Here is a 26,868-nt window from a genome sequence, read left to right as displayed (position 1 = left end):
AGCTTGAGCCCCTCATCTGTTGCTTTCAAAATAATAATCCATTTACACCTGCTTTTGAAGTTTGTACCTCCTTGTAAACCCCTTCAGCAAAGCAGTTTCCATTGTCTTTACAAAGGCACTGGGCCCAGAATGTCTGGTTTGAGCAGAGCTCTTGCATTTTAAATGAGATCTGTTTTGTGAAGTGTTTTAGTTTGTTTGTGACCTATGCTACCCCTACAACCTATCTTCAAAAACATATCTATATACAATATAAAATATGATATAATCTGTCACAGCATAGAGCACTAATAAACAGTGAAATAATTATAACTTTAGAATGGATTTTTCATGATTAATGAGTCAAACAATGCCATTTGTTTGCTGTCCAAGTATTATACATAGGAATACAATCGGAGGTAAAGAAGGAATACAAAAGGAGGCTCAACACACAACCCTGGCGCATGCCAGAATTCAAGGTAAGAATGGGAGAGAAAATATTGCCCAGCTTAACAGATAGGACTGTTAATTGGGAAGTCCAAAATCCAATTACAAAGGGATGGGCTGATACCATGCAGACAAAGTTTGGTTATCAGCTTAGAGTCGATGAGCATTCTAACATAGGAGTTAGGGCTGTCCAAATGAGACAAAACACTGTTGAAATGGCATCGTCGGTTGACTTGTTAATATGGTGGCCGAATTGATGAGAATCCATAGTGGGAGGCAAGCAGGATTTCAGATAAGACAAACCTCTCAAAACACTTCACGATGATGGGAATGAGTGCAACTGGACAGTAGTTATTTAGACTCATAGCGGTAGAGCACTTTGGCACAGGCATGATGGTAGCAGACTTAGAGCATATTGGAACAACTGCCTGGGCTAGGGACAGATTGAAAATGTCTGTTTCAAAACGCCAGCCAACTGTTCTGCACAGGCTCTAAGCACACGACCAGGTATACCAACCGGACCAGCTGCCTTCTGTATATTCACCCAACTCAAGGTGTTCCATACAACAATGATAGAGATTGAGAGAGGTATTTCATCAGGTAAAAGATCCACCTTGAAAGCAACCTCCCTATTCTCTTGGTCAAAGTGAACATAAAAAAGAGTTAAGACCCTCAGAAATTTTAGGGAGTCAGAACTTGTTGGAGTCGCAATACCAGATAATTTATAATCTGTGATAATCTGTATGACCTGCCACGTATGCTGAGGTTCCGAGGGTATGAAATGCTCTTCGATTTGAACAGACCGATTACCAAAATCTGTCTTTTACAAGAAGCAGAAAGTTTTTTTTTAGCCTACGGCACATGGTATTCCCAGGCAGTTTCCCATCCAAGTACTGGCCAGGCCTGAACCTTCTTAGCTTCCGAGATCAGAAAAGATTGGGCAGAAAGCTTTAATGATGGATTTTCAGTTTATTTTGAATATTTACCCGATGTATTACTATGTTTACTTTTTTTAATGGTAATTATTATTTTTAGATATGATAAATTAGGGACCAGTATTATAAGGGTTAAAATGAATTGTAAGTTGTAAGCAGCTAGATAATGCTTTTGAATTCCATGAGTATGTCTCCATAGTAACAGTTTTTAGCCAAGGTCTTTTTCTGCATGTTTAATATAAACAAGTTTAGTTTTGAATTTGCTTTGTACTTTTCAGAACCAAGGAAAAATATAGATAGTCCAGCTAATTTCTTTGACCATTCTTTTGAAAGTATTAATATTTTAATGTCCAATTTATTAACAGTTTTAAGTATAGTTTTAATTGTTTTAATAGTTGTTATCATGTAGAGTTCAAATAAACAGTGAAAAAAATGACATCTGCATGCTCTCCAAGCAATTATAAAGGAAAATAGTCACAATACTCACTCTTCCTTCATGCCTGCATTTTCATTACAAATAATAGATCAAGGAAATCTTATTCCAAGGTAGCAAAATTCTGGGTAGCAATGGAGAAGAACTTTTTCAAAATGCCACCGTAAGTATTATTGAAGGGTGCTGTGCCATGAATGGATAGTAAATCCATTGCAATCAATGCGGATTTCCCAGGCATCTGACTGAATGAATTCTTTGTCAGGTAATCTATCGTATTGCTCTTCAATCTCAAAGGAAATGGTAGCATGGTTTCATGACAATCATAAGTATTTCTTTATAGCCATAGAGGAAAATTGATACTGCCATCAGTGGAATCAAAGAGCAAGCTGGAATAGCAGTTTCAATGCTTTAATAAGTCCTGGAAATATCTTGTCACGTACTTTCGAAGGTTTTACCAATTAAAATTGTAGATATGATGCAGCATAAATCAACTTACTAATGTAACAGGTACTTGGGATGCAAGGTTAAAGGTGTAGCATTTAGATAGTCAGTAAGATAACCAACAAGAGTGTGATGATGCAGAAGAGATTCCTTAAAGGTTAAGAGTCATTCTCTAAGCCATCATATAACCATATAACAGTTTACAGCGCAGAAACAGGCCATATCAGCCCTTCGAGTCCATGCTGGTTCATTTGAACAACTCCATTAGTTCCCTCCTCCCACAACCCTCCAATGTACACATCCAACCTTCTCTTAAATGACAGAAAGGACCCTGCCGCAACTATCTCCTCTGGAAGATCATTCCATTCTTCCCCCACTCTCTGAGTGGAGAAGCATCCTTAACATTTCTCCTAAAATTTTTCCCCCTTACCCTTGACTTATGCCCTCTTGTTCCAACCTCCCCTGCCCTCAGGGGAAAGAGTCTACTTGTGTCTAGTCTATCTATTCCTTTTGTAATTTTAAATACCTCTATCAAATCCCTTCTCAACCATCTACGTTCCAATGAATAAGGTCCCAGTCTCCTTAATCTTTCTCTGTACTCTAGATGTTGTAAGCCAGGCAACATCCTTGTAAATCTTCTCTGCATCCTCTCCACCTTATCTATATCCTTCCTTTAATTTGGAGACCAGAACTGAACACAATACTCCAAACATGGCCTCACCAATGCCCTAAACAGTCGCAGCATCACTTCCCAGCTCCTATACTCTATACTATGATTTATGAAGGCCAGCATACCATATGCCTTCTTAACTACCCTGTCTACATGGGAATCCACCTTAAAGGAACTCTGTACCATAACTCCAAGATCCTTCTGTTCCTCTGCATACCTCAATGCCCTCCCCTTAACTACATATGTCTTATTTTGGTTATTTTTTTCCAAAATGCAGCACCTCGCACTTGTCTACATTAAATTCCAACTGCCATCTTTCAGCCCACTTTTCCAAACAGATCAAATCCTTCTGTAATCTAAGAAAACCTTCCTCACTATCCACCAGTCCCCCTATTTTTGTATCGTCTGCATATTTGCTTACCCAGTTAACCATCCCCTCTTCCAAATCATTAATATAAATGATAAACAACAGGGGATCCAGCACCGATCCCTGAGACATACCATTCGTCACAGGTTTCCATCCTGACAGACAGTTGCCCACCATGACTCTCTGCTGTCTGTCTTCCAGCCACCTTTGAACCCATCTCACTATCTCTCTATTAATCCCTAGTGACGGAACCTCTTCAAAAAACTCAACAAGATTCATCAAACAAGACTTTCCCTTCACAAACCCATGCTGGGTGCCCCTGATCAATCCCTGCCTATCCAGATATTTGTACATACCATCTCTAAGAATACCCTCCATAACTTTCCCCACCACCAAAGTCAAACTTACTGGCCAATAATTACTTGGCCTGCAACTTATGTCTCTTTTAAACAATGGAACTACATTTGCAACCCTCCAATCCCTCGGCACCACCCCCTCCTCCAGTGATTGTTGAAAAATCACTGTCAGAGCTCCCGCTATTTGGTCTCTGACCTCCCTTAACATCCTGGGAAAAATCCCATCAGGACCAGGAGACATCCACCTTTATTGACCCTAGAAGCTCCAAAACCCTCTCTTAACTAATCCCTATCCTTTACATAACTAAGCCATTTGCCTCCCTTATCTCACATAGTCCAATGTCCTTTTCCTTCGTAAATACAGATGAGAAAAAAAATGTTCAATATCTCCCCCATCTCATACAGTTCCTCACATAGTTCACCGTTCCCATTTTACAGTGGACCTACTCTATCCCTAGCCCTCTTTTTACTATTCATGTATCTGTAAAAACCCTTAGGATTCACTTTCACCTTATTATCTATGGACACCTCATACCTTCTTTTTGCCTTTCTAATTTCCGTCTTAAGGTTCTTTCTGCAAACTAAGTAACAATCATACATCTCATCAATCTTTTGTTTCTTATATTTAGCTTAGGCCTCCCTCTTACCCCGAACCAACTTCCTAATTTTTCTGGAAAACCACAGCTCCCTTGAACTTTTGGTCTTGCCCTTTCGACTGGACTGGAATATCATAATATAATAATTCCCCTGGTAAAGACTGTGGCTCAAACACATCACTAAGACACTTTGATATATGATATTTTCAGCCAATTTTTTTCTTCCTGATAAACATTAAATTATCTTTTTGAACACTGTCCACTACCGTCTAGGGTATATTGTTTGTTTCAACTGAGTTTACCTTGGTATAATATAAAATACCCTATTCTCATGATTCAAGATTCAATTTATTATAGTAATAAAACTGTGCATATTACATGAAATTTCCTTTTGCCTACCACTGGCAGGAATTGCTTAAGCACCTCTTACAGTTAGTCTTACATTCAGATTTACAGATAAGGAGAAGCAAGAGAGTCCTCCCAGAGTCACTGAGTGATTGTAGATTTGCCTCCAGCACTCCTGCAGCCACACAAAATCCAGTCCAAACCATTGGCAACCCAAGCTCCAGATCTGAACCTCCGACACAGTCAGGGACCCTTCAGCGCCCTCAGCACCTCCTTGCATCCCACTTCTGACATCTCATATCCCTCCAGCCGGCTTGAGCCAGTTTCCAGCAGTCTGCTAACTGGTGCAAGTCTCCTGACATCCCAACAGCTATCTCCAGCATCCCATAGTTTCCGTGGGTTCCGCAACTTGAGTCTCCAGCAGCCTGTTGCATGCACTGGTCCCTCAGCTGCAGAGCCCCCTCTGTGGTTCTGGCTTGACATGAAAGCCTTGAAATTGAACTCTCTACATCAGTGTATAAGCAAGCACACACACTCACTTCACATATTGTTTTGCTCCAAAAGGTTCAAATTGGAATGTTTACATGATGAGGCTGATGCAAATGCTTGAGAAGGTGGCAAGTGCATCCAAGCTTGCCTGGCTGAATGCAGGAGATGCCTTGGAGGAACCTACCATTTTTAGCTGGAGGCTGAGCAGATCATTTACATTCCTTTGCAAGAGCTCAGTAAATATATTGTAGTATATCCCTCACTGGTTCAGGTGACTACTTAAATGCTTTCATGCTCCAGACAATCTTGTTCTAATCCAAATAGATACATGTTTTCTACTGTATGGGAGTAGCTGAAGTGCTTCAGGAACACTGGCATGTCATTGGGCAGGAGCTTGGTGTCCTCATAACACAGACTTGCCACATACAAGTTGATTGCAATCCTTTTACAGCAGATATACTTCATGTGTAAATGGATTGCTCTTCTCAGTATAATCATGGATGAAACTTAGGAACAGGTTGATGTTCCACTGGAACAGAGGAGTGCTATGCATAAGCAGCTAGCTGTTCTGCATAAACAGGCAAATCTAGGATGTGAGCAGATTGCTCACCTGCATGAGTAGAGAGATGCCACATGTCAGTGCATTGCTCTCCTATAGGAGCAGAGACAAAACATATGTGAGCTTCTCTCTCATGCAGGAAAGGAAAAATTTTCCCTGAATTCACATAGGACATGAAAAGTAATATTTTCAGCGATGTGCAGCACTGAGAGCTGACAGAAGAGAAGATTGAAGCTAGGGCCCGGATGTCTATGGTTCTTTGTCTATCAGAATGGTCTGCTCTGGATCAGGAAATGACCACAACAGTAGTGCAGTCTGGATGCCAGCATTTTAAGACCATAAAAGATGGGAACAGGAGTGAGCCATTTGCCCCTTCAAGCCTTTTCCCACATTTAGCAAGAATGAGGCTGATCCAATGTTCTTCATCCAGTCTCCCATAATTCTCAACTCACATACTTATTAAAATTCTGGGATGGCGTAGAGACTAGATGTGCAATCCCTGCCCTCTCTGGTCAGACTTTTAAGTATCCATTTTTTAACCCTTTATTTTTAATTTTAAAATTTTAATTTTTAGTTTGATATTTTGGTGAGCCATTATGGCTACTAATGTAAAAAAAAACTAGGTCTCAGTTATAAAAGAAAATATAGTTTCGGAGTGCAGAAGATTTGGGGCCTAAATGACCTGAAACAGCCTCGGACTTGATTTCAGAGATCCCCAAGCTTCAGCGATCACCGGTGGGGATAAAAGTTAAAGTAACAGCCACTCACCAGTCTCAAGATGGCGCTGGTTCGACCCGTTTTGTGGAAGAAGGAGCGCACTCCCGAGAAGTTGGGCATGAGCCTGGAGGCTTGCCACAAAAAACACCCTTGTTGGAAGAGATGGGAACACGGAGGAAGAGAACTGTGACATTAGACACACAGTCTATAGCGACTGTGGGCTTGAGTAGCACTGCTAATTATGGAGGATTCCGTATTTTTATAAAAAATGGTCTGCGGGGAGAGGACAGCGACGACCCCCTGAGGAAGACAGGGGGGGGGTCGTCATTGGGTGTCCAAACTCGCAGCAAAACTATTAGAATGCTGCCTTTTAAAGTAGAACCAGAAGAGGACTTACCTTACTCTGTCACTGTACAGGGAATGGAAGAAGAGCTGGAAGAAAGTGAGTTACAAATTGTGGAACCGGATCCTGCATTCCAAATTGCATTTCAACCTGTTTACAAGATGTTTGAAGGTATTGCTTCTTATTTAGATATCATTACTGGTCAATTGAATCAGCTGGTTCAAATGAATACTGATATCAGTTTAGACTTAACTGTGGTTAAGGCAGAAGCTAAAGAAATTTGCGAAAATTTTTTAAAAATTGAAGCTTCCTTTTCTGAATGTAAACAACAGGTACAATCCAATACAGAAACAATAATAAAGGTGAAAAAAACCGGTTAAAGATTTAGGAGCCCAGGAAAGAGAATTAACAAAAAAAAATAGACTATTTGGAAAATCAAAGCAGAAGAAATAACGTGAAAATTGTGCGTTTACCAGAAGGAATAGAAAACACATGTCAAACTCTGGCCAGCGGGCCAAATTTGGCCTGCGATATAATTATATATGGCCCGCAAGATCATTTCAAAAATGTATTAGAGGTGGCCCGCTGGCCGCCGTGCCAGTATAGCGCAAGCACAGCTAATACTATAAATCCCAGAATGCATTGGCGTCAGCCCGCTAATCGCCCCCACCTCCTCTGTTTACGTTGCAGGGTCTCACCGTGGACTCTGGTTTTGGGGCCTGGCCGGTGTCAGGGGAAGCCAAGGCCGCTTCCCAGCGCCCAGAACCGGAGGCCTAGGGCCTGACCTCGCCAGGACTGTTGCCCACTCCCCCTCCCTGCCGCAGGCCGACCCGCGACTCACGGTGACGGGGCCGCTGATCCGCCGAAATGCCGCCCTGCAGCGAGAGCCGATGCCCCTGCACTGTCGTTGTCCAACCCGATCGCCCGCAAACCCCGCCCTCCTGCACACAGGCCTGAGTAAGGATTATGAACTTTAATCTCAGGATAAAACGATCTTCCAATAGCTTCATGTCACAGTGATAAATACATTCCTGGTTAAAAATGGTCCTGCTCCTGGATACAACCTCATTAGGCATAAAACTTGAAAAGTGTGTAAATCAAAGGATATCTGTACCAAAGGAAAAAGGGCATGGCAAATAACCCTGCTAGAGTTCATGCCCACAATCAGTCACCCATTTGATTGTTTCAGGAATCATGTTATTCTCCCACATTCTCAATAGCCCTCAGATTTTGCTATTCGACAGCACCGTGGTGCCGGGATTGGGGTCGCTGGAGTGGTGTCGCCAGCGGGCTCGTCGGGTGCGACTGCTCCGTCGCTCAATTCCCCAGTCGTGTTGTCGGCAGGGTGGCCCGGGTCATTGGGGTGCTGTTGGTCCTTCTGTTGCGGCACGGGGCCTGGAGAATAAAGAGTTGGGGAAGGTTGGGTTGGGGGGTTTGCTGGGTCTACCGCGTCCTGAGCTAGGTCCCGCACCGAAACAGTGTCCTCCCGCCCGTCTGGGTACTCAACGTAGGCGTAATGTGGGTTCGCGTGGAGTAGAGTCACTCGGTCGACCAAGGGGTCGTTCTTTGAGTGCCGGACGTGGCGTCGCAAAAGGACGGGGCCAGGGACGGTGAGCCATGCCGGTACAGTGGTTCCTGATTCGGATTTCCTCGGGAAAAGGAACATCCTTTCGTGGGGGGTGGCATTTGTTGCAGTACATAGGAGGGAGCGGATGGAGTGTAAGGCACTAGTGAGAACCTCCTGCCAGTGAGAGGTGGGGAGACCTTTAGACCTGAGAGCCAGTGTAACCGCTCTCCATATGGTGGCATTCTCCCTCTCGACCTGGCCGTTACCGTGTGGGTTATAGCTCGTGGTCCTGGTTGAAGCAATACCACACTCCAGAAGGTACTGTCGCAGTTCTGCACTCATGAATGAGGACCCCCTATCACTGTGGATGGAATTGGGGTACCCAAAGATGGTGAAAATAGTGTGAAGGGCCTGTATCACTGAGGTGGCAGTGGTGACTGGGCAGGCCACAGCGAATGGGAAGCGGGAGTACTCGTTGATGGCTGTAAGGATGTAGGTATTACGGTTGGTCGACGGTAGGGGCCCCTTAAAGACTACGCTAAGACGCTCGAAGGGGTGGGTGGCTTTGATAATGTGGGAGTTATCTGGACGGAAGAAGTGGGGCTTGCATTCAGCGCACACCGAACAGGCTCGGGTCATGGAGCGGATCTCCTCGACTGTGTAGGGTAAGTTGCGCGCCTTGACAAAGTGAGCAAACCTAGTGACCCCTGGATGACAGAGCGCCTCATGGAGTTTCCGTAGTCTGTCCATCTGTATGCTGGCGCACGTCCCCCTGGAGAGCGCGTCAGGCGGGTCGTTGAGCTTACCAGGATGTCATAGTTAAAGGTGGAGAGTTCGTTTCTCCATCTGGCGATTTTGTCGTTTTTTATCTTACCACGCTGAGTGTTGCTGAACATGAAGGAGACCGCGCGTTGATCAGTCAACAGTGTAAAGCACCTCCCAGCGAGGTAATGTCTCCAACGACGCACCGCTTCAACTATGGCCTGGGCCTCCTTCTCGATCGAGGAGTGTCTACTCTCCGGACCCTGGAGGGTTCTGGAGAAGAAGGCTACAGGCCGACCGGCCTGGTTCAAGTTGGCTGCCAGGGCGAAGTCGGATGCATCGCTCTCGACTTGAAATGGGACAGACTCATCGATCGCGTGCAGCGTCGCAGCAGCGATGTCGGATTTGATTCGATCGAAAGCCGCTGTGGCTTCGGTTGAGAGGGGAAAGGAGGTGGTCTTGATAAAAGGACGCGCCTTGTCGGCGTAGTGTGGAACCCATTGGGCATAATATGAGAAAAGGCCCAGGCAACGTTTGAGAGCTTTCTGGGTATGTGGGGGGGGGTAAGTCCATTAGGGGACGCATGCGGTCAGGATCTGGCATGACTAACCCGTTCTCCACCACACAACCTAGAATAGCGAGTCGTGTGGTCCGGAAGACACACTTGTCCAAATTGTAAGTCAGGTTCAGCCGACGGGCAGTTTGAAGAAATTTGTCTAGGTTGGCGTCGTGGTCCTGCATGTCGTGGCCACAGATGGTGATATTGTCCAGATACGGGAAGGTAGCGGTTAGCCCGTTCTGGTCCACCATTCTGTCCATTTCCCGCTGGAAGACCGCGACACCATTCGTGACTCTGAATGGTACCCTGAGAAATTGATATAGCCGCCCATTCGCTTCAAAGGCCGTGAATGGTCAGTCCTCGCAGCGGATCGGGAGCTGGTGGTAGGCCGAACGTAGGTCAATAGTGGAGAAAATGCGGTATTCGGCGATCTGGTTCACCACATCCGTGATGCGTTGCAGGGGGTACGCATCCAGGAGCGTGAAGCGGTTAATGGTCTGGCTATAGTCGACCACCATCCGTAGTTTTTCCCCATTCTTGACAACCACCACCTGGGCTCTCCAGGGGCTTGAACTGGGTTCGATGATGCCTTCATCCAGCAATCTACACACCTCACTCCTAATGAATTGCCTGTTTTCGTAACTATATTCCTGAATTTTGGTGGCCACAGGCTTCCAGCCAGGGGTGAGGTTTGCGAAGAGTGCTGGCGGGGCAATCCGGAGTGTGGAAAGGCCGCAGGATTGTCCCCGGGGGCGGGTTGCTCGGGTGCTTCGGGGGTGGGGCGATGGCAGACCGAGAGGGGGGCGTGGGGTCCCCCAAAGTGTAGGGACACCATTTGGAACTGACACTGGAAGTCTAATCCCAGCAACACTGGGGCGCACAATTGGGGAAGGACGAATAATTTGAAGTGGGTGACCATTACGCCCTGTACTTCCAGCGTGGCGATGCAATACCCCTTTATCCCAGTCGAGTGGGACCTCATCGCTAATGAGATCCTCTGGGTAGTGGGGATAATGTCAAGTCCCCAACGGAGAGCCAGATCTGGCTGGATAAAACTGTCAGTTGACCCAGAGTCAAATAAGCAATTGGTGTAGTGTCCATGCACTTTAATCAGTTCCATTGCTCTGGTTAGGGGATGAGAGCATTGCTGGTTTAGTGTTATTGAAGCAGTTGACAGGGGAGTTTTGCGCGATGACGTCACGCAACAGGATGACGTCACGCAACGGGATGACATCACGCAACGGGATGACATCACGCCATGGGATGACGTAGTCAATGCTCGAGGAGCAGGTTGGAGGACCTCCCGGAAGTGCTGCTGTGGCGGCGTTGGCGGGTGAATGGTAAGTAGTGGGGTTTGTAGTTGCTCGCGATTGGCGGTGGGTAGGTCGTTGGTCGCGGCGGTCGGGCCCTGGCGGTCGTCGGCGATGGACGCTAGGGTGAGCACCTGGTTGGCCGCGGGGGTGGCTGTGGCGGCGGTAGCAGCGGCGGTAGCGTCGGCCCTGGGGGTGTCTGTGGCGGCGGCAGCAGCGGCGGTAGCGTCGGCCCCGGGGGTGTCTGTGGCGGCGGCAGCAGCGGCAGTAGCGTCGGCCCCGGGGATGTCTGTGGCGGCAGCAGCAGCGGCGGTAGCGTCGAGTGTTCCGCACGGGGGCGAGAGGTGGGCCAACACCATGGTTGTGAGGATGGGCTGCCCCTTCCGGGTTCGGCGTCTCCGTGACGTCAGGCGTTGCCGTGCAGGGGAGCCCTCGCTCTCATTGGACGAGAGCTCTGGGGAAGAAGAGTTTGAATGGGATAGTGGCGATTGGGCTTCACATGAGGCACTGTGTTTGCTGGCGGCCATTTTAGACCTACAGACTGCAGCAAAGTGGCCCTTTTTAAGGCACTTCTGGCACCTGGCTTTTCTTGCTGGGCACTGGGACCTGCTGTGCTTGTCCCTCCCGCAGAAATAACATTTTGGGTTCGCACGGGGAAGGGTAGCAGCAGCCACCAGGCCGTCAGTATCTCGGGGGGTGGTAGGGTAGAAGGGCACTCTACTCACATCAGAACGAGGGGTCCAGTCCCTAGAGAGCTCGGTGGACTTTAAGGCTGCATCCTCCATTGTGATTGCAATCCGGGCCACGTCCTCTAGTTTTTCTACCCCTTGTTCGAGCAAGCGTAGCCTCACTTCATTCGATCGGAGCCAGGGCACATAGGCACCCCAGACGAGATCATTTGTGATCTCGGCAGCAGTTTTGTCCACACAGTTGAACTGTGCCCAATGCCTTTAATACTTGTAAATATGCCCTGCTGGACTCGTTGGGCTGTTGCTTCCTCGAAGCAAGCACAAGCCGGGCATGAACTCTGTTCACCGGTTGATTATACAGTTCTTTCAGTACCTTTATGGCTGCGGTGTAAGTGGTCTCATCCTGGATGTTCTCGTAGACTCTCAAGGACACCATAGACAGCAATGCTGTTAGACGCTGGTTATCCTCCTCCACCTCAATAAGTCTCAGGAAGTTTTCAAAGTTCAGCAGCCAGAAGTTAAAGGCTTTGAAGGCTGTAGCTGACTGTGGGTCGATATTAAGTTTTTCTGGCCGAGTTAAACGCTCCATCCCTTTCAAAAAAATTATTTTTTTTGCTAATAAAATTGTAGAGCTCGTCGAAAGAATCAAAGACTTGTTGATCCAAACCAAGGCTTTTATTAGCAAAAGACCGGAGCTCTTCACAGGTGGCCGACCAGTCCGGAATGATCCGAGCTGGCTAGGGACACAACCCTTTAAGGCCCAGACAATAGGTGTGGCTTAGCTCTCAGCCAATCGCTGTAAGCACAGTCTAGATACAGTAACTATATACACTATGTACATTGGTGATAGATCTGTACTATCACAAGCACACTAACAACATTTGACAAATCCTCTATAGAGAAATATTATTTATTGAATATTTTATTTCTCATTTGTTAATGCTTCTGGAAAGAGTTTATCCAAAACTATTATTAAACATTTATTTTAATAAGAAAAAGTTTAACATTACATATGTTGAAAGAAGAGAAAACATGCAGATGTTGTTGAAAATTTTCAATAAATATTTAGTTCGGCCCTCGACTTAGTCCAAGTTTTTAATTTTGGCCCTCCGTGAATTTGAGTTTGACACCCCTGGTATAGAAGGTTAAGATCCTGTCAAATTTAAAAAAAAATTGATTCCCCAGATGTTAGGGGAAGAGTCTTTTCCTGATGGATTGGGTTTGGAAAGAGCACATAGAGCTTTAAGAAGAACACCTTTACCTGGTCAACCTCCAAGAGCTGTGATAGTTCGCTGTTTGAACTGTTTGGATAGAGAGACAATTCTTCGACTTGCAGTTCAAAATGCAAGACAAAGGCAAGCTCCAATGATTGTTCAGAATAGTAGAGTTTTCTTCTACCCTGATTTGAGTCAAGATGTTATCAGACGTTGACGTGAATTTAATCCAGTTAAAGACGTTTTATGGCTTAAAGGTTACAAATTTGCTTTTCGTTACCCTGCTGTGTTGAAAGTGTTTTATGGAAACTATCAGTCTCAATTCTTTGAGAATGAACATGAGGCAATGTTTTTTGCTAATTTGCTACCAGATGTCAGAGGACAAAAAAGAAGTACACCATTATCTCCTAAAAGAAAATCTGATGGTCTTGGAAATGGTAAAAATGGCAGAAATGGAAAGAACGGGAATGGAAAGAGTTCATTTACACTTGAAATGAGTTCACCATCTGGACTGGAATCTCAAGGCTGAAAAAAATTTTTTTTTTGTTTGTAATATGTTAATATTTTTGATTGGCTGGCTGGGGAGGAGGGGATTGCACTAATTTCTTTGTTAGTCATCAGTCACTAGTGAGTAATCCACACCCAGTATTTTTAGGGAGTTACTACCTTTTGGTAGTTTTTTTTGGGGGGGGGGGTTTGTTGTTTTTTTTCTTATTATTAACGAATATTATTTTTATTTGGAGGGCCTATATATTTTAATTTGGGGGTTTTATATATAATTAAAAAAAAATTTTTTTGTTATTATTAATTTTGTGATTATTTTTGATATTTAGTAATTGTATTAGATATGTCAAATTTGAAGTTTGCTACTTTAAATGTTCAGGGATTAAACAACCCGATCAAGCATAAGAGAATTTTGGCATATATCAAAAAGATGAAAATTGATATTCCTTTTTTACAAGAGACACATTTGAATGAAAAAGAAAGTATATAATTGAAGAGGGACTGGGTTGGACATGGTTTTTTTTCTTCATTTAACCCTAAAGCTAAGGGAGTAGCAATTTTGTTTACTTAATAAGAATTTTTTTCGAGATTTAAATAAAATGGTTAGGGAATTTTTATGGAAGAGTAAATTTCTGAGAGTAGCTTTCAATAAATTAATTTGGAAATATGCATTAGGAGGATTACGTTTACAAAATTTTCAAAATTATTATGAGGCAGCTCATTTTGGTATTAATGAAAATTCTTTATTTGTTTATTATCAACTTTGATCTTTAGTAAAACAAATATTTGGTAGAGATATGATTTTACCTAAATTGACTAAATTTGAATCTTTTCTTGTGATTGTACCAAAGAGGGAATATATTTCATTGATGTATCAAATATTACAGGAGACTACGGAAAAAAAGGGATGGGATAGATCTAAGATTAAATAGAAAAAGGATATTAATTTTATTTTTTCTGAGGCTGACTGGTTAGATATTTGTCATGATAGTGTTACTAGATTGATAAAGGTTCATTATACAATGGTTAATTACAATTTTTTACATCAATTGTATTTAACACCTGAAAAATAAAAAAAATATGTTTTTAGTGAATCAGACTCTTGTTTTAGATGTGATAATTTGGTTGTAACTTTTTTTCATGCTGTTTGGTTATGTGTACATATACAATCTTTTTGGAAAGCAATTCAATTGTTTTTGGAACATTTGTATAAGATTAAAATACTTTTATACCCGGCAATATTTTTGTTGGGTAAGTTGAAGCCTTTGAAAGATTTGGGATTAGATAAATTTCAGATTGCTTTTGTATATTTAGCTTTATCTGTAGCAAAAAAAAAATTATAGCAAGTACATGGAAAAATGCTAATGTGATTGATATTAATAGATGGCATAATGAGATGAAAACTTGTTTGGTAATGGAAAAAAAATCACGTACGTTTTACATGATAATTATTCTTTTTTCTTAATAAGTCATCTTTATATTCAGAATATTTACATTTACTTTGATTAGATTTTAGTAAATATATTTTATTTTATATTTTAGTTTTTTTTCTCTATTTGGCTCTCCTTAAGAGAGCTGGCTGAGAGGGGGAGGGGAGGGTTTTCTTTTTTTTCTCTCTTTTCTTTTTTATATTAAAAAAATATTGTTCACAATATGTATTTTTTAAATTGTATGTAATAACCTTGTTGAATGAATAAATAAAGTTGTTAAAAAATCAAAAAAACAACATACTTATTAAAATTCTACCTATCCAGCATATGTGCACACTCTCATGTTTACCACAGTACTCTAGATATGGCTTGTACAACTGCCTTGTACAGTTACAGTACTGCTTCCCTACTTCTATTTTCCAACGACCTTGAAATAAAAGCCTGCGTTCAACCAGACTCCTCCATCACTTGCTGAATCCATGTGCTGGCTTTCTTTATTTCAAGGATTTGAACAGGAATTCCTAAATTCCTTATTTCAGCTTTTGCAGTTTTTTTTTCCCATTTACTGGTAATGATCTCTTTTTGTCATTTTTTTTCTTCCAAAGTGAACAACTTCTTTTATACACCATTTGCCAATATTTTGCCCACTCATTTAACCAATCTCTCTGTAAAATGTTTATATCTTTCTCACAGCTTGCCTTCCCTCCGACCTTTGGATCATTTGCAAATCTGGCTATGGCACATTTGCTTCCTTCCTCTAAAATAGATAATTCAAATTGTGGTCCTAGCACAGATTCCCTGTCACACCTCACTGGTTACAAGTTAGAATCTGAAAATGACTAACAGGTCAAACAGTGCCTTATGTAGCAAAGGTAAAGGCACTGTTTGACCTGCTGAGTTTCTCCAGCATTTGTGTGTTTTTTCACTGAACCACAGAATCCTGTGTATTACCCCAAATTGGTGCAACATTGTTGTCTACACTGTTTCCTGAGGGGTTGTGTGGTATGCAGATTCAGGACAATGATGTCTCCCATCATAAAGTCACTAATTCATCTTCCACCACAATCTCTCAGGCACTCTTTTCCTACATCAACCCTCCCAGAATGCCCCATTAGTTTTCCTGGACAGAAAACCGAAGTTAGTCCATCCAGGGCTTGAGCTTCATGTGGGTCATCAAATGAGATCTTAAGCTGAAATATATTTTCAGTTAACATGTTATTTAATTTCAAGATACCAGCAACATTCAAATGAACATAGAAGTAACATTCAAATATGTTCTTATTTAGTGCACATTAACATCTTTCAGTGTTTAGAGATATATCACATTGACGGGTGTGGCAGCTGGTGACATTCCTGTATATCCAATTATGCTTTACCTTAAAGGGTTGTCATAATTGTCATGTTAATGTGCTTACAGAAAACCTTGGCTCCTGATGGACAGTGAGAGATATTTTATGAGTGAAATATATAGCATAATTTTCATAGAACAAATGATAGTGGGACAATTCAATATACGCTGGAACACCATGTTATTTGGACAAAGGTTGTGTACAAGCTCCAACACAACATCAAATATCAACTTGGGGTTCTTTTTCCCTGCTTTATCCATTCTCATAATATGCACATGATTTGGCAATCTCCGAAGAGAGGAAGTTGAGAAAAATGAAGAAGGCCGTTTGATGAAATTAAATATTTGTTCTTTGTTTCCTATGAGCTCCTCTTTATATAAAAGATTAATAGTGACAAGAACCATTGAAAGAGCAACAGCCAAAATTGATTGATTAAGCATTGGTCATATCTATTTGTTGTGTGCATGGTGAAGCTTGTGTGTCTATCACTGAGACTTCTTCAGTTCCTTCCTACCATTTACCATGAAATAGGTGGAATGACTGAGAATGAACCTTAATTGGTGCCCATTATTAATTTATCTTTACTGAAGGAACATGAATTTTACTGGCTTAACTGTTAGATATTCAATGCATATTCCCATCCATTGGATGCCAAGCTAATTAATCCATTGTTATGTGCATTACTCCCATATTTGTTGGCAACAATGGAGAAATAGCCACTACTGACTTAACCAGCAGATCAAAGCATTCAAGTTTCTAAGCACTGATCATAACTGTGGTGTTCTTCTGAGAAAATTACAGCTTGTTTAGAGTTCAATATTCTTCAAATAAATGCAGAGATGCTGTAGCAAGTCATTTAAGTAACTGGGTGCTAATCAAATGGGATCCTTATCTTAATCTCAAGAGTTGTTAGCACTGCATCTTGCAAATGGAACATATTCCATCAAGCTTCTGACAAGAAGATTATAGATATTGCAAAGACTTTGGGGGTACAGATGAATCACTTCCTACATGATATCACACTCTAAATTGTTCTTGTCGTTACAGAATTATTGCAGCTGCTCTAACTGAGTTTCTGGTCAATGGTAACTCATGGGATATTGCTGATGGAAGACTTGGCAATGGTAATATCATTGAGTGTCAAAGATAAGTAATCTATCTCTCTTGTTGAAGATGGTCATCATATGATATTTTTGTGGTGAAAATATTTCTTGCCACTAAATCAGCCATGCTGTCCAAGCTTTGCTGCACACAGGCATGGACTGCTTCCCTTGTGAGATACAACTGTTAATTAGGGTCTCAGAGGGATAACCAAAATTATTCCCACCAGAAATTCAAGATAAATTGTCATTACTTTTAAAAAAAAAACATTAAAAATGTGTGTTTGGTTTGTATAGTGCAATATGGCTATAAGAGCCTGGGACAAAGACAATGTCGTGCCACAATGGTAACTGAGCGGAGCTCAAGAATCTTTGGTTTTTACCAAATAGAGCATTAGCTATCAAATACTGACCTCTTCATAATACTTCTTCACTAGCTTCCTCCTTGTCACAACTCTTGGAGAAAGGAGAAATACGAGACATTCATGATAAAGATATAAATCTACGTCTCATTCTGAGATGAGATAAAGTTGTGGAATGTGAAGCAAGAATGTAGTTGTACTGTAAATTTGAATAAGTATTTTAAAAAGGGAATACCTGAGCTAAAGTAATTGTACGTGTAGTCCTGTTCCAGAATATGGGATGCACTTGCCACAATAACCTCCACATTTCCCAGTCACTTTGGCGCCATTCTGTGGACAAAATAGTATTTACAAGACCATATATATCATTGTATCTGAAAAGTAAAAGAATCTGCTGATGTTTAAATAATTTAATAAAGCTTTTTTAAAACTGAAGAGCTTGCCAAAATGACTCTTTTTATTTAATATATTCACTTCTGGATAAAGTCAGTAGGCATTCATGTTTGAGTGAATGATGTTGGATAGATATCATAACATTTCCCATAATGTTGTTGGGGTTAAATCTTGAGGAGTTTTTGAGTCCGGTGTGGCTGCCAGATAGCAGTCTACTTGTCAATAGATTCAAAGATGTAGGGCAAGAATAACTCTGTTGTTTCTAGGGGGATCTTGCAGATGCAACAATTGTGAAACCCTGATTTTAAGCACCCTGATTTAATGTGAATTTGGACCTGCTGATCAGCCTGTGCTGTCTGCCCAACACCTGAAGTACACCGTCTGGCCCTCGGCTGCCGACACCCAACACCCGGAGATGCGCACACCAGCAGCCGCTGGTTGAAGCTGAAAGCTGGGCTGCTCTACAGCAGCCACAGCAGGCAGCAGTCACAGCACAGCAGGTTGTTGTCCAGGTGTAGCACGGCAGCAGTGGGCTCTCTTGTGGCCAGTTCCATCAGCTTGTACAGCTCCTGAAAGTTCTGCTCCTGTAGGGAACCCAGGTAATATTTATATGTATAGATATAGATATAGATATCTATATCTATATCTATACATGTATATATGTAACTAATCCTGATTTAGCACAACCCCACTTTTTTTGTGATGACATATTTTGGACCCAAACAATCATGTTATAACAGGGTTTGACATAATTGCATATGGGTTGCATAATTGGAAGCATTCTAGTTTACTACTAGCATGTAAAATTCTTTGCGCAGTCTGATTTGAGCACTGAATCCCACAGGGTAATCCCTCCTGGCGTTTGCCCTAGCCATTCAAATGACCCAAAATTAGTAAAAACGCAATGCTGGAGAAACTCAGCTGGTTAAACACTGTACTTTATACAGCAATGTTCACATAGAGTTAGCAGTTTCCTTTGAATTATGTTTTGCTAATAAAAGTTTGGATAAGCTGTTGTAATTGCACTTACACACTTTTTTTTGTTCATTCAGTATTTTATAGCACAATGTCAATGCATGGTATGTGGTAAAATTTTATTGATAAGTCCAGTTTGAAACATGATCTAAATCTACTATGTGTAAGTTTACTTTTATTTTAGCCTTAATTAATAGAAACTGCAATCGTGTAGGATGTAAAACAAGCAGCTTGTTGAATTTTGCTCAGTTACTTCTCTTTGAATTTGTTTCCTGTGGAAGACCATGAACAAACTGTGCTTGGAATCTTCTCCAAGTATTTTTCAGGACTTGGTTAATGGAAGTTTTGTACTGATAATCCCTTAATATCTAACTCACAAAGAGAGAAATGCTTTTGAAACATCTTCAAGAATTCTTTCTTCAAATATCTCTTTTTCCCATACTCCTCTTTAGTAGCAGTGGTTCCAATATCTACATTTTATGCAAGTAATTGGCTGACATCAAAATCTAACTATTAAATTTGTTTCCCCAGAACAAAAAAATGAGGAAATGTTTCAGGCTGCCAAGGAACAGGAAGCATATAAGTATGAAGCTCATGGCTTATTATGGGGAATGACAAGTAGTAGTAAGGCAGAGGTCTAGGTGGAATAGTCCAGTCAGTAGCTCATGAAACTTAAGAGATCTAATACACAGCTTGTTGTAGTTTAGGAGCAGAAGTATGGAATGGCAGTACATCTGAATTGAAATATTCTGAAAATTGCAGATGAAAGGAGAGATTTGAAAGTTCAGAAAGTGCATATAAGTAGACAAGAATGAAACTTGTTCATTATTACTTCAAAAGGTTCCGAGGTGATATACAGAAATAATATTAAAAGCATGTAGAGCGCGTCGAAAGAAGCAAAGACTTGTTGATCCAAACCAAGGGTTTTATTAACTAAAAGAATGGAGCATATCACAAGTAGGTCGACCAGTCCAGAATGACCTGGTCTGGCTAGGAGCAATCCTTTAAGACCTGCCAGTAGGTGTGGCTACACTCTCAGCCAATCACAGTCATCCTACACTACAATCTGTACATATACACATTGGTGATATAATCTGTACTATCACAAAGCATAAAGAGAATGCAGTGCAGATTTGTGAGATTGACATTATAATATAATAATGTCAGAATGTGATACCATTTCAAAGGAGGAGTCAAATTTTACTTTAAAAACATTCTTAAAATGGTTTGCCATTGGAAAGACTCGATGCAAACAGCTTTGTATATTATAAAGGAAAAATGAAAAAAACATTAACAATAAATAAATTTGATGGGAACACACAATATTAGGTCTGGATCGATGCATGGCTTTTCATTTTTCCAATTAAGTTTCAATGCTAAAGTTTAAAACAATAACACTGAAGATTCCCAGAACAAATACATGTAGTAAAAATATCTGAAATCAGTACTTTGGGAAATGAGGGACTAACCCAGAAATATGACTAATGTTATTGAATTCAATGATATTTTAAAACAATTGTTCACTAAACTTTCAGTGTACTATATTCTTAATTTACCCATTATCTGAAGACTAGTTCCAAAAATTTTACTGAAAATCTACTGCACTGTAGATACAGGATTTTAAAGATCAATTTGTGCCTATTCGACTTTTATTTTACACTGAAATAAATTCTGCAGTATGTAAAACATGTAACCTTTCCAGTTCTGCCAGGGTATCTCTATGCACATGAAGTGAATCATTATTCCCCAAAATATAGTGCTCTGATATTCTTAAAGTTGAATTTGGGTTGCATATGATATAATAGCCTGGGTTTGGATCAAAGCACAAAAGTGGAAAGTAATATCTAAGGAAAGATATTTAAGGAAACAGCCTGATCCACTTTCTGCTGGAAACTGCTGGCCACATATATTAATGTCGTTAGCAATATAGGTCATTGCTTTCATACCAAAATGTTTCTATTCCCAGGTTCAATGGCATCTGGTACATACAATGTCCCAGGAAAGCATCATTTGGGCAACACTCCATTTTTATGAACAAAACATTCATCAAATAGTATTTCAGGCAAGTACATTAATATTTGCCAACTCTAACTTCACTTTTCTTTAGATTCTTACCATCAAACGTTGTATTTCTACCACAGCATAGTTTCCTTGTGATATCCATCGAGTGGATTCGGATACCCGGAGCCCTGTTCCAGAGAGATTAATGCTAAATTGGCCCTGAAAAATAAAATATCCTTCAGTTGTTAAAAGATCCATATTAATAGCCATTTAAAGAAAAAGTCAAACAGCCAGAAATCATGGTCCACATGGGGACCACTGACATAGACAGAATTGGGGATGAGGTCCTGAAGAAAGAATATAGGGAGTTAGAGAAATTAAAAAGCAGGACCTCAAGGGTGGTAATCTTGTGATTGCTGCCTGTGCCACATGCTAGGGAGGGTAGCAATAGGAGGATGTGGCAGATGAATGTGTGGCTAAAGAGTTGGTGCAGGGGGCAGGGGTTCACATTTGTGGGTCACTGGAATCTCTTCTGACCTGTACAAAAGAGATAGGCTGCACTTGAACTAGAGGGGGACCAATAACCTGGTTGGCAGGTTTGCTAGAGCTGTTAGGGAGTGTTTAAACCAGATTGGCAGGGTGGTGGGAATCAGAATGAGAGTGCAGAGATTAGGGTTGAAGAACACCTAGATTTGAAGGGAGAGAGGAACCAGAATGTTAAAGTTAATGAGGGGTAGGGGTGGGGGGGAGGTGATAGATGGTAATCAAAGGAGTCTATGTGGGGACATTCTCTCAAGTGTGTATATTTCAAGAAGGCTTGTTAGAGAAAACATTACAGCGGTGCTATGGCAGGATAGATTGGAGGGCTCATCCAGTGAGGCTATTTGGTGAAACTGAGGAATGGGAAAGGCATGAAAACACTAATGGGAGTGTGTTATGGACCACCTAATGGGCTGAGGAAATTAGAGGAAGAAATTTGTAAGGAGATAGCATATATGTGTAATAAACACAAGGTGGAGGTTTTAACTTTCCACACATTGACTGGGACGCCCATACTGTAAAAGGGCTGGCTGGGTTGGAGTTTGTCAAATGCGTTCAGGAAAGTTTTATAAACCAATACATCAAAGAACTGACTAGAGAGAGGGCATATTGGATCTCCTGTTAGGGAACAAGATAGGTCAGGTGTCAAAGGTTTGTGTTGGGGAACACTTTGTGTCTAGTACTATTAGTTTTAGGTTAATTTTGGAGAAGGAAAGGGCTGGGCCCAAGGTTGAAATTCTTAATTAGAATAAGGCAAATTTTGAGATGTGAAAGGATTTAGTAGGATTGGGATAATTTTTTTTCATGGAAGGATGTAGCAGATAAATGGAAGATATACAAAGGGGCAATTTTGAGAGTATAGAGTTGGTATGTCCCTGTGAGGATTAAAGGAAAGGTTAGAAAGTATAGGGAGCCTTGGTTTTCAAGAGCTATTGGGAATTTGGTTTGGAGGAAGAGGAATGTGTTCAACAGGTACAGGCAGCAGGGAATAAATGAAGTGCTTGAGGAAGATAAAGAGTGCAAAAAAAAATGAAATAAATTAGAAAGACTAAAAGCAAGTGTGAGACTACTTTGGCAGGCAAGGTAAAAATAAAAAAAAATCCAAAGGGTTTCTACAGTTACATTAAAAGTAAAAAGAATAGTGAGGAATAAAACTGGGCCCCATGAGGATCCAAGGAATAGGCTAGGTGAGAAGTCAGAAGAGATGGGGGAAATTTTAAATTATTTCTTTCTTTAGTATTCACTAAGGAAAGGAATATTGAGCCAGGTGAAGTAAAGAAATCTGGTAGTGAGGTGATAGATAATACACAGATTAATGAGGAAGTAGTATTGGCTATTTTAAGGAGAATAAAGGTGGATAAATTTCTGTGCCCTGACAAGATATTCCCTCAGACCCTGAGAGAGTTGGGGGGTGGGGTTCTGACAGAAACATTTAAAATGTCACTGGCCATGGGGAAAGTGCTGGAGGATTGGAGGATAGCTCATGTTGTTCCGCTGTTTAAAAAATGCTCCAAAGGTAAACCTGGTAATTATAGGCCTGTGAGTCTGATGTCAGTGGTAGATAAATTAATGGAGAGTGTTCTTAGAGATGGTATATACAATTCTTTTGAAGACAGAGATTAATTATGAGTAGTCAACATGGTTTTGGACTTGGTAGAGTTTTTCAAGGAGGTTATTAAGAAGATTGACAAGGGGAAGGCTATGGATGTTGTCTATATGAACTTTAGTAAAGCCTTTGACAAGGTTCTACATAAGAGGTTAGTTAGGAAGGTTCAATCATTAGGTATTAATGTTGAAGTAGTGAAATGGATTCAACAATGGTTGGATGGGCGATGCCAGAGAGTAGTGGTGGAAAATTGTCAAATTGGAGGCTGGAGTCTAGTGGACTGACTCAGGGATCGGTACTTGGTCCATTGTGGTTTGTTATATATATTAATGATCTAGATGATAAGGTAGTAAATTGGTTTAGTAAGTATACAGATGCGAAGACTGGTGGTGTTGTGGACAGTGAAGAAGGTTATCAAAGCTCGCAGTTGGATATAGGACAGTTAGAAGAGTGGTCTGAAAGATGGCAGATGGAGTTTAATACTGATAAATGTGAGGTGCTACATTTTGGTAGGACTAATCTGCAAAGGTCATACATGTTAAATGGTAGGGAAATGAGGAGTGCAGTAGAACAAAAGGATTTAGGAATTCTGGTACATAATTCCCTGAAAGTTGAGTCACATGTAGATAGGGTGGTGAAGAAAGCATTTGGTATGTTGGCCTTCGTAAATCAGAGTATTGAATACAGGCATTGAGATGTCATGCTGATGCTGTACAAGGCATTGGTGAGGCCAAATTTGGAATATTGTGTGCAGTTTTGGTCACTGAATTATAGAAAGGATATAAACAAAATAGAGAGAGAGTGCAGAGGAGATTTACAAGAATGTTGCCTGGGTTTCAGAATTTGAGTTACAGGGAAAAGTTGAGCAGGCTGTCACTTTATTCCCTGGAGCGTAGAAGATGGAGGGGTGATTTGATAGATGTAGTTAAAATTATGAGGGGGGCAGATAGAGTCAATGTGGAGAGGTATTTTCCATTGAGAGTGGGGGAGATTCAAACAAAAGGACATGGATTGAGATTGAAGGGGGAAAAGCTTAGGGGAAACATGAGGAGGAAGTTCTCTCAGAGGGTAGTGGAAGCGTGGACTGAGCTTTTGGCAGAAGTGGTAGATGGGGGTTCGATTTTAATATTTAAGTTGGATAGGCATATGGATGAGAGAGGTGTGGAGGGTTATAGGCTGGGTGCGTGTCAATGGGACTAGGTGGGAGAAAGTGTTCGGCATGGACTAGAAGGGCTGATCTGGCCTGTTTCTGTGGTGTCGCATGGTTAATAATCATAAAATTCTCAATAACCTCATAATCAGGCAAAAGTAAAAACATCTCATTAATTTATTAGTAAAATAATCTGCCACATGATTATAATTAATTACTCATTTAAGTCAATGTTCACGGTTCAGAAATTGAACAGAATTGATTGTAATTTTGCAGGTGGCAGATTTTTTAGAGGCATTGTTTCATAATCATCTCTAGAGGGCACTGATGTTCCATTGTCATGTAGGCAAGTATAAAATGCAGTTCAGGTAACACTGTTACTGCAAATCAAAACATACATACAAAATGTACATATCTATTTCAAACTATGGAGACTCTCATTTTATTGTTAATTATAGATCAACACATTTGCCCAGAAATAAGTATCATGCACACTTTATTTTATGTGTCAATAAGTTCTGATAAAGTTTAACTAATTTGATTATTTAGACAACACCAACATTATGAATTGGAATCCATAGATCATTTATCACATTCTGCAAATATTAAAACCATAGTATTAACCTGGATACAAATAGATCTTTGTTAAATTATGAAAATGATGCCTGTATTATTAATCATTTTTTGTTAAAACAGGAATCCAAGGTATAACTTAGAGGATAGCACATAGTATAATGTTCACAGTGTTTTACCTCCCAGACTCCTCAAATTTGAGGAAATTCTTCAAAGAACAATTGTAATTTTAATAAAATATATTTTAGAAACTGAAATTAATTAAAAAAAATCAGCACACAACTTTGCAACTGTAGTTAATAATGGTTGTGTGGATGGAACTCTGATAGAAAAGTGATGATGTTATGACACAAAAATTATTATAAATTTTTATGTAATTGTTTGACAAGGCATTTATTTAAAAAGTTTTCTCCAGAATATGTGGTAGTTATTTGACTGGAATTTAGCATTAATAATTGAATATGGTCAAAAGAATCACAGATGGCAACAGGAGAGAGACAGGTCAGCGAGTTAAGTGATGTTGCAACACCAACATCAGCAAAACTAAGGAAGCCAGTAGGACACAAACCAGTCCTTATTAAAGGGTCATCAGACTGGAGGGTAAACATATTCCTGAGTGATAACATCTCTAAAGTCCTATTCTGGGGCCATTATGTCGATGCAATCATGAAGAAGGCACACCAGTGGCAATATTTTGTGAAGAGTTTGAGAAGATTTGCTATGTCACCAAAGACTCTTGCAAATTTCTATAGGAGAGCATGGAGAGCATTTTGACTGGTTGCATCACTGTCTGGTACAGAGGAGCCAAGGTATAAGATTGGAACAAGCTGCAGAGAGTTGAAAACTTGGCCAGAGCCATCATGGGCATTAATATTCACTCCATTAATGCCATCTTTAAGAGGTGGTGCCTCAAGAAAGCAGCTTCAAGGACCCTCACCACCCAGGTCATGTCCTTTTCTCACTGCTACCATTAGGAAGTACAGGAGCCTGAAAACACACATTCAACTTTAAAAAAAACAGCTTCTTCCCTCTACTATCAGATTTCTGAACAGACAATGAAGCTATGGACACTACCTCACTTTTCTTTTTTTTCTGCACAAGTTATTTATATTTTTAAATCTTGTATTTATGAAATGGTAATTTTATACCCTGTTCTGCACAATACTGCTGCCAGAAAATAACTAATTTCATAAACCTGATTTCTGATTCTGAAATGAATACATTTGTTGGAGCTTACGTACCATTAACATGCAAAACATGCACACCACTGCTCTGGCAAATTTGAGTGTCATAAATTTAACCTTTTCCTTGAATTTTCCAGAAGAAGGCATTTTGGATTCCTTCTCCCAAAAATGTCATTAAATTAGTTCAATGGAAAGCAACCAATAAACAATAGTTGCTCAAGTGCCTTATTTGTTTCAGCATCCTCGTTTCGTCCACCCTCAGTGGTCATTCTAATATTTATTCCAGCTGTTCTTATTGACTGATGGTTTATTTTTATTGTCCCTCTTTCTTTCCTTTTATGATGGGGTCTTTTCTCAAATCAGTGGTTATTTTAAAGTTATTTCTATGTTCCTAATTCTTTCCTCTGATGTAATGTCAATAAGTAAATCTTGACGCAACAGGTAGTGGGAGTTCTGGGAACTCTCTTCCCCGAATCCTGTTGCAGCCAAATTAATAGAAGCAAAACAGGGTTTGTTTGGTCTGTACATCATCAAACATGATCAAACTAAGAATCAGTCAAGGTTTCAGAACTACATGTCACAACTCTGATATTCTCCTGGGTGAGATCTCACACGCATTGACTGATTTATCATTGTATCTTTGAGATTTTTTCATGGTTAGCTGTTATGTCAATAAGATTTCCCTCCATTAAATCTTAGCCTTAATAGTTACACTGCAATAAAGACAAATATGATCTTAGAATTATTTGCACATTTTTCATAAATGCTCTTCGCACACTATTTACTCTTCTTTGTCTGGAGATAACTATTTTGTCATCTGTAGGTCAATTTGCATCAGTGCCTCTTTTAGCACAGCATAAATATACCAAATGGCCAGCAAGAATGAAGAACATTTTTATTGATTCTACATAGTTAAGTGCTTTGCT

The 26,868-nt window shown here is 40.8% G+C and overlaps 1 protein-coding gene across 2 annotated transcripts in view; it reads right to left on the bottom strand.

The window, feature by feature from the left end:
- The window catches only part of adamts9 (ADAM metallopeptidase with thrombospondin type 1 motif, 9), a 290,215-nt gene that overhangs the window by 4,100 nt on the left and 259,247 nt on the right, over window positions 1-26,868 (bottom strand). For both annotated transcript variants that reach the window (XM_069937131.1, XM_069937130.1), the window contains exons 38-40: window positions 21,004-21,108; window positions 17,756-17,850; window positions 17,572-17,614 (exon numbers count right to left, since the gene is read on the bottom strand). In XM_069937131.1, the coding sequence (XP_069793232.1) occupies window positions 17,761-17,850; window positions 21,004-21,108 (195 nt within the window). In that variant the 3' untranslated portion in view covers window positions 17,572-17,614; window positions 17,756-17,760. The remainder of the gene's footprint in view (window positions 1-17,571; window positions 17,615-17,755; window positions 17,851-21,003; window positions 21,109-26,868) is intronic.

Source organism: Narcine bancroftii, chromosome 5, assembly GCF_036971445.1.
Source record: "Narcine bancroftii isolate sNarBan1 chromosome 5, sNarBan1.hap1, whole genome shotgun sequence".
NCBI classification, from domain to species: domain Eukaryota; kingdom Metazoa; phylum Chordata; class Chondrichthyes; order Torpediniformes; family Narcinidae; genus Narcine; species Narcine bancroftii.
Note: the sequence above shows the minus strand (reverse complement) of the source record. Positions and strands in the feature narration are given on the sequence as shown.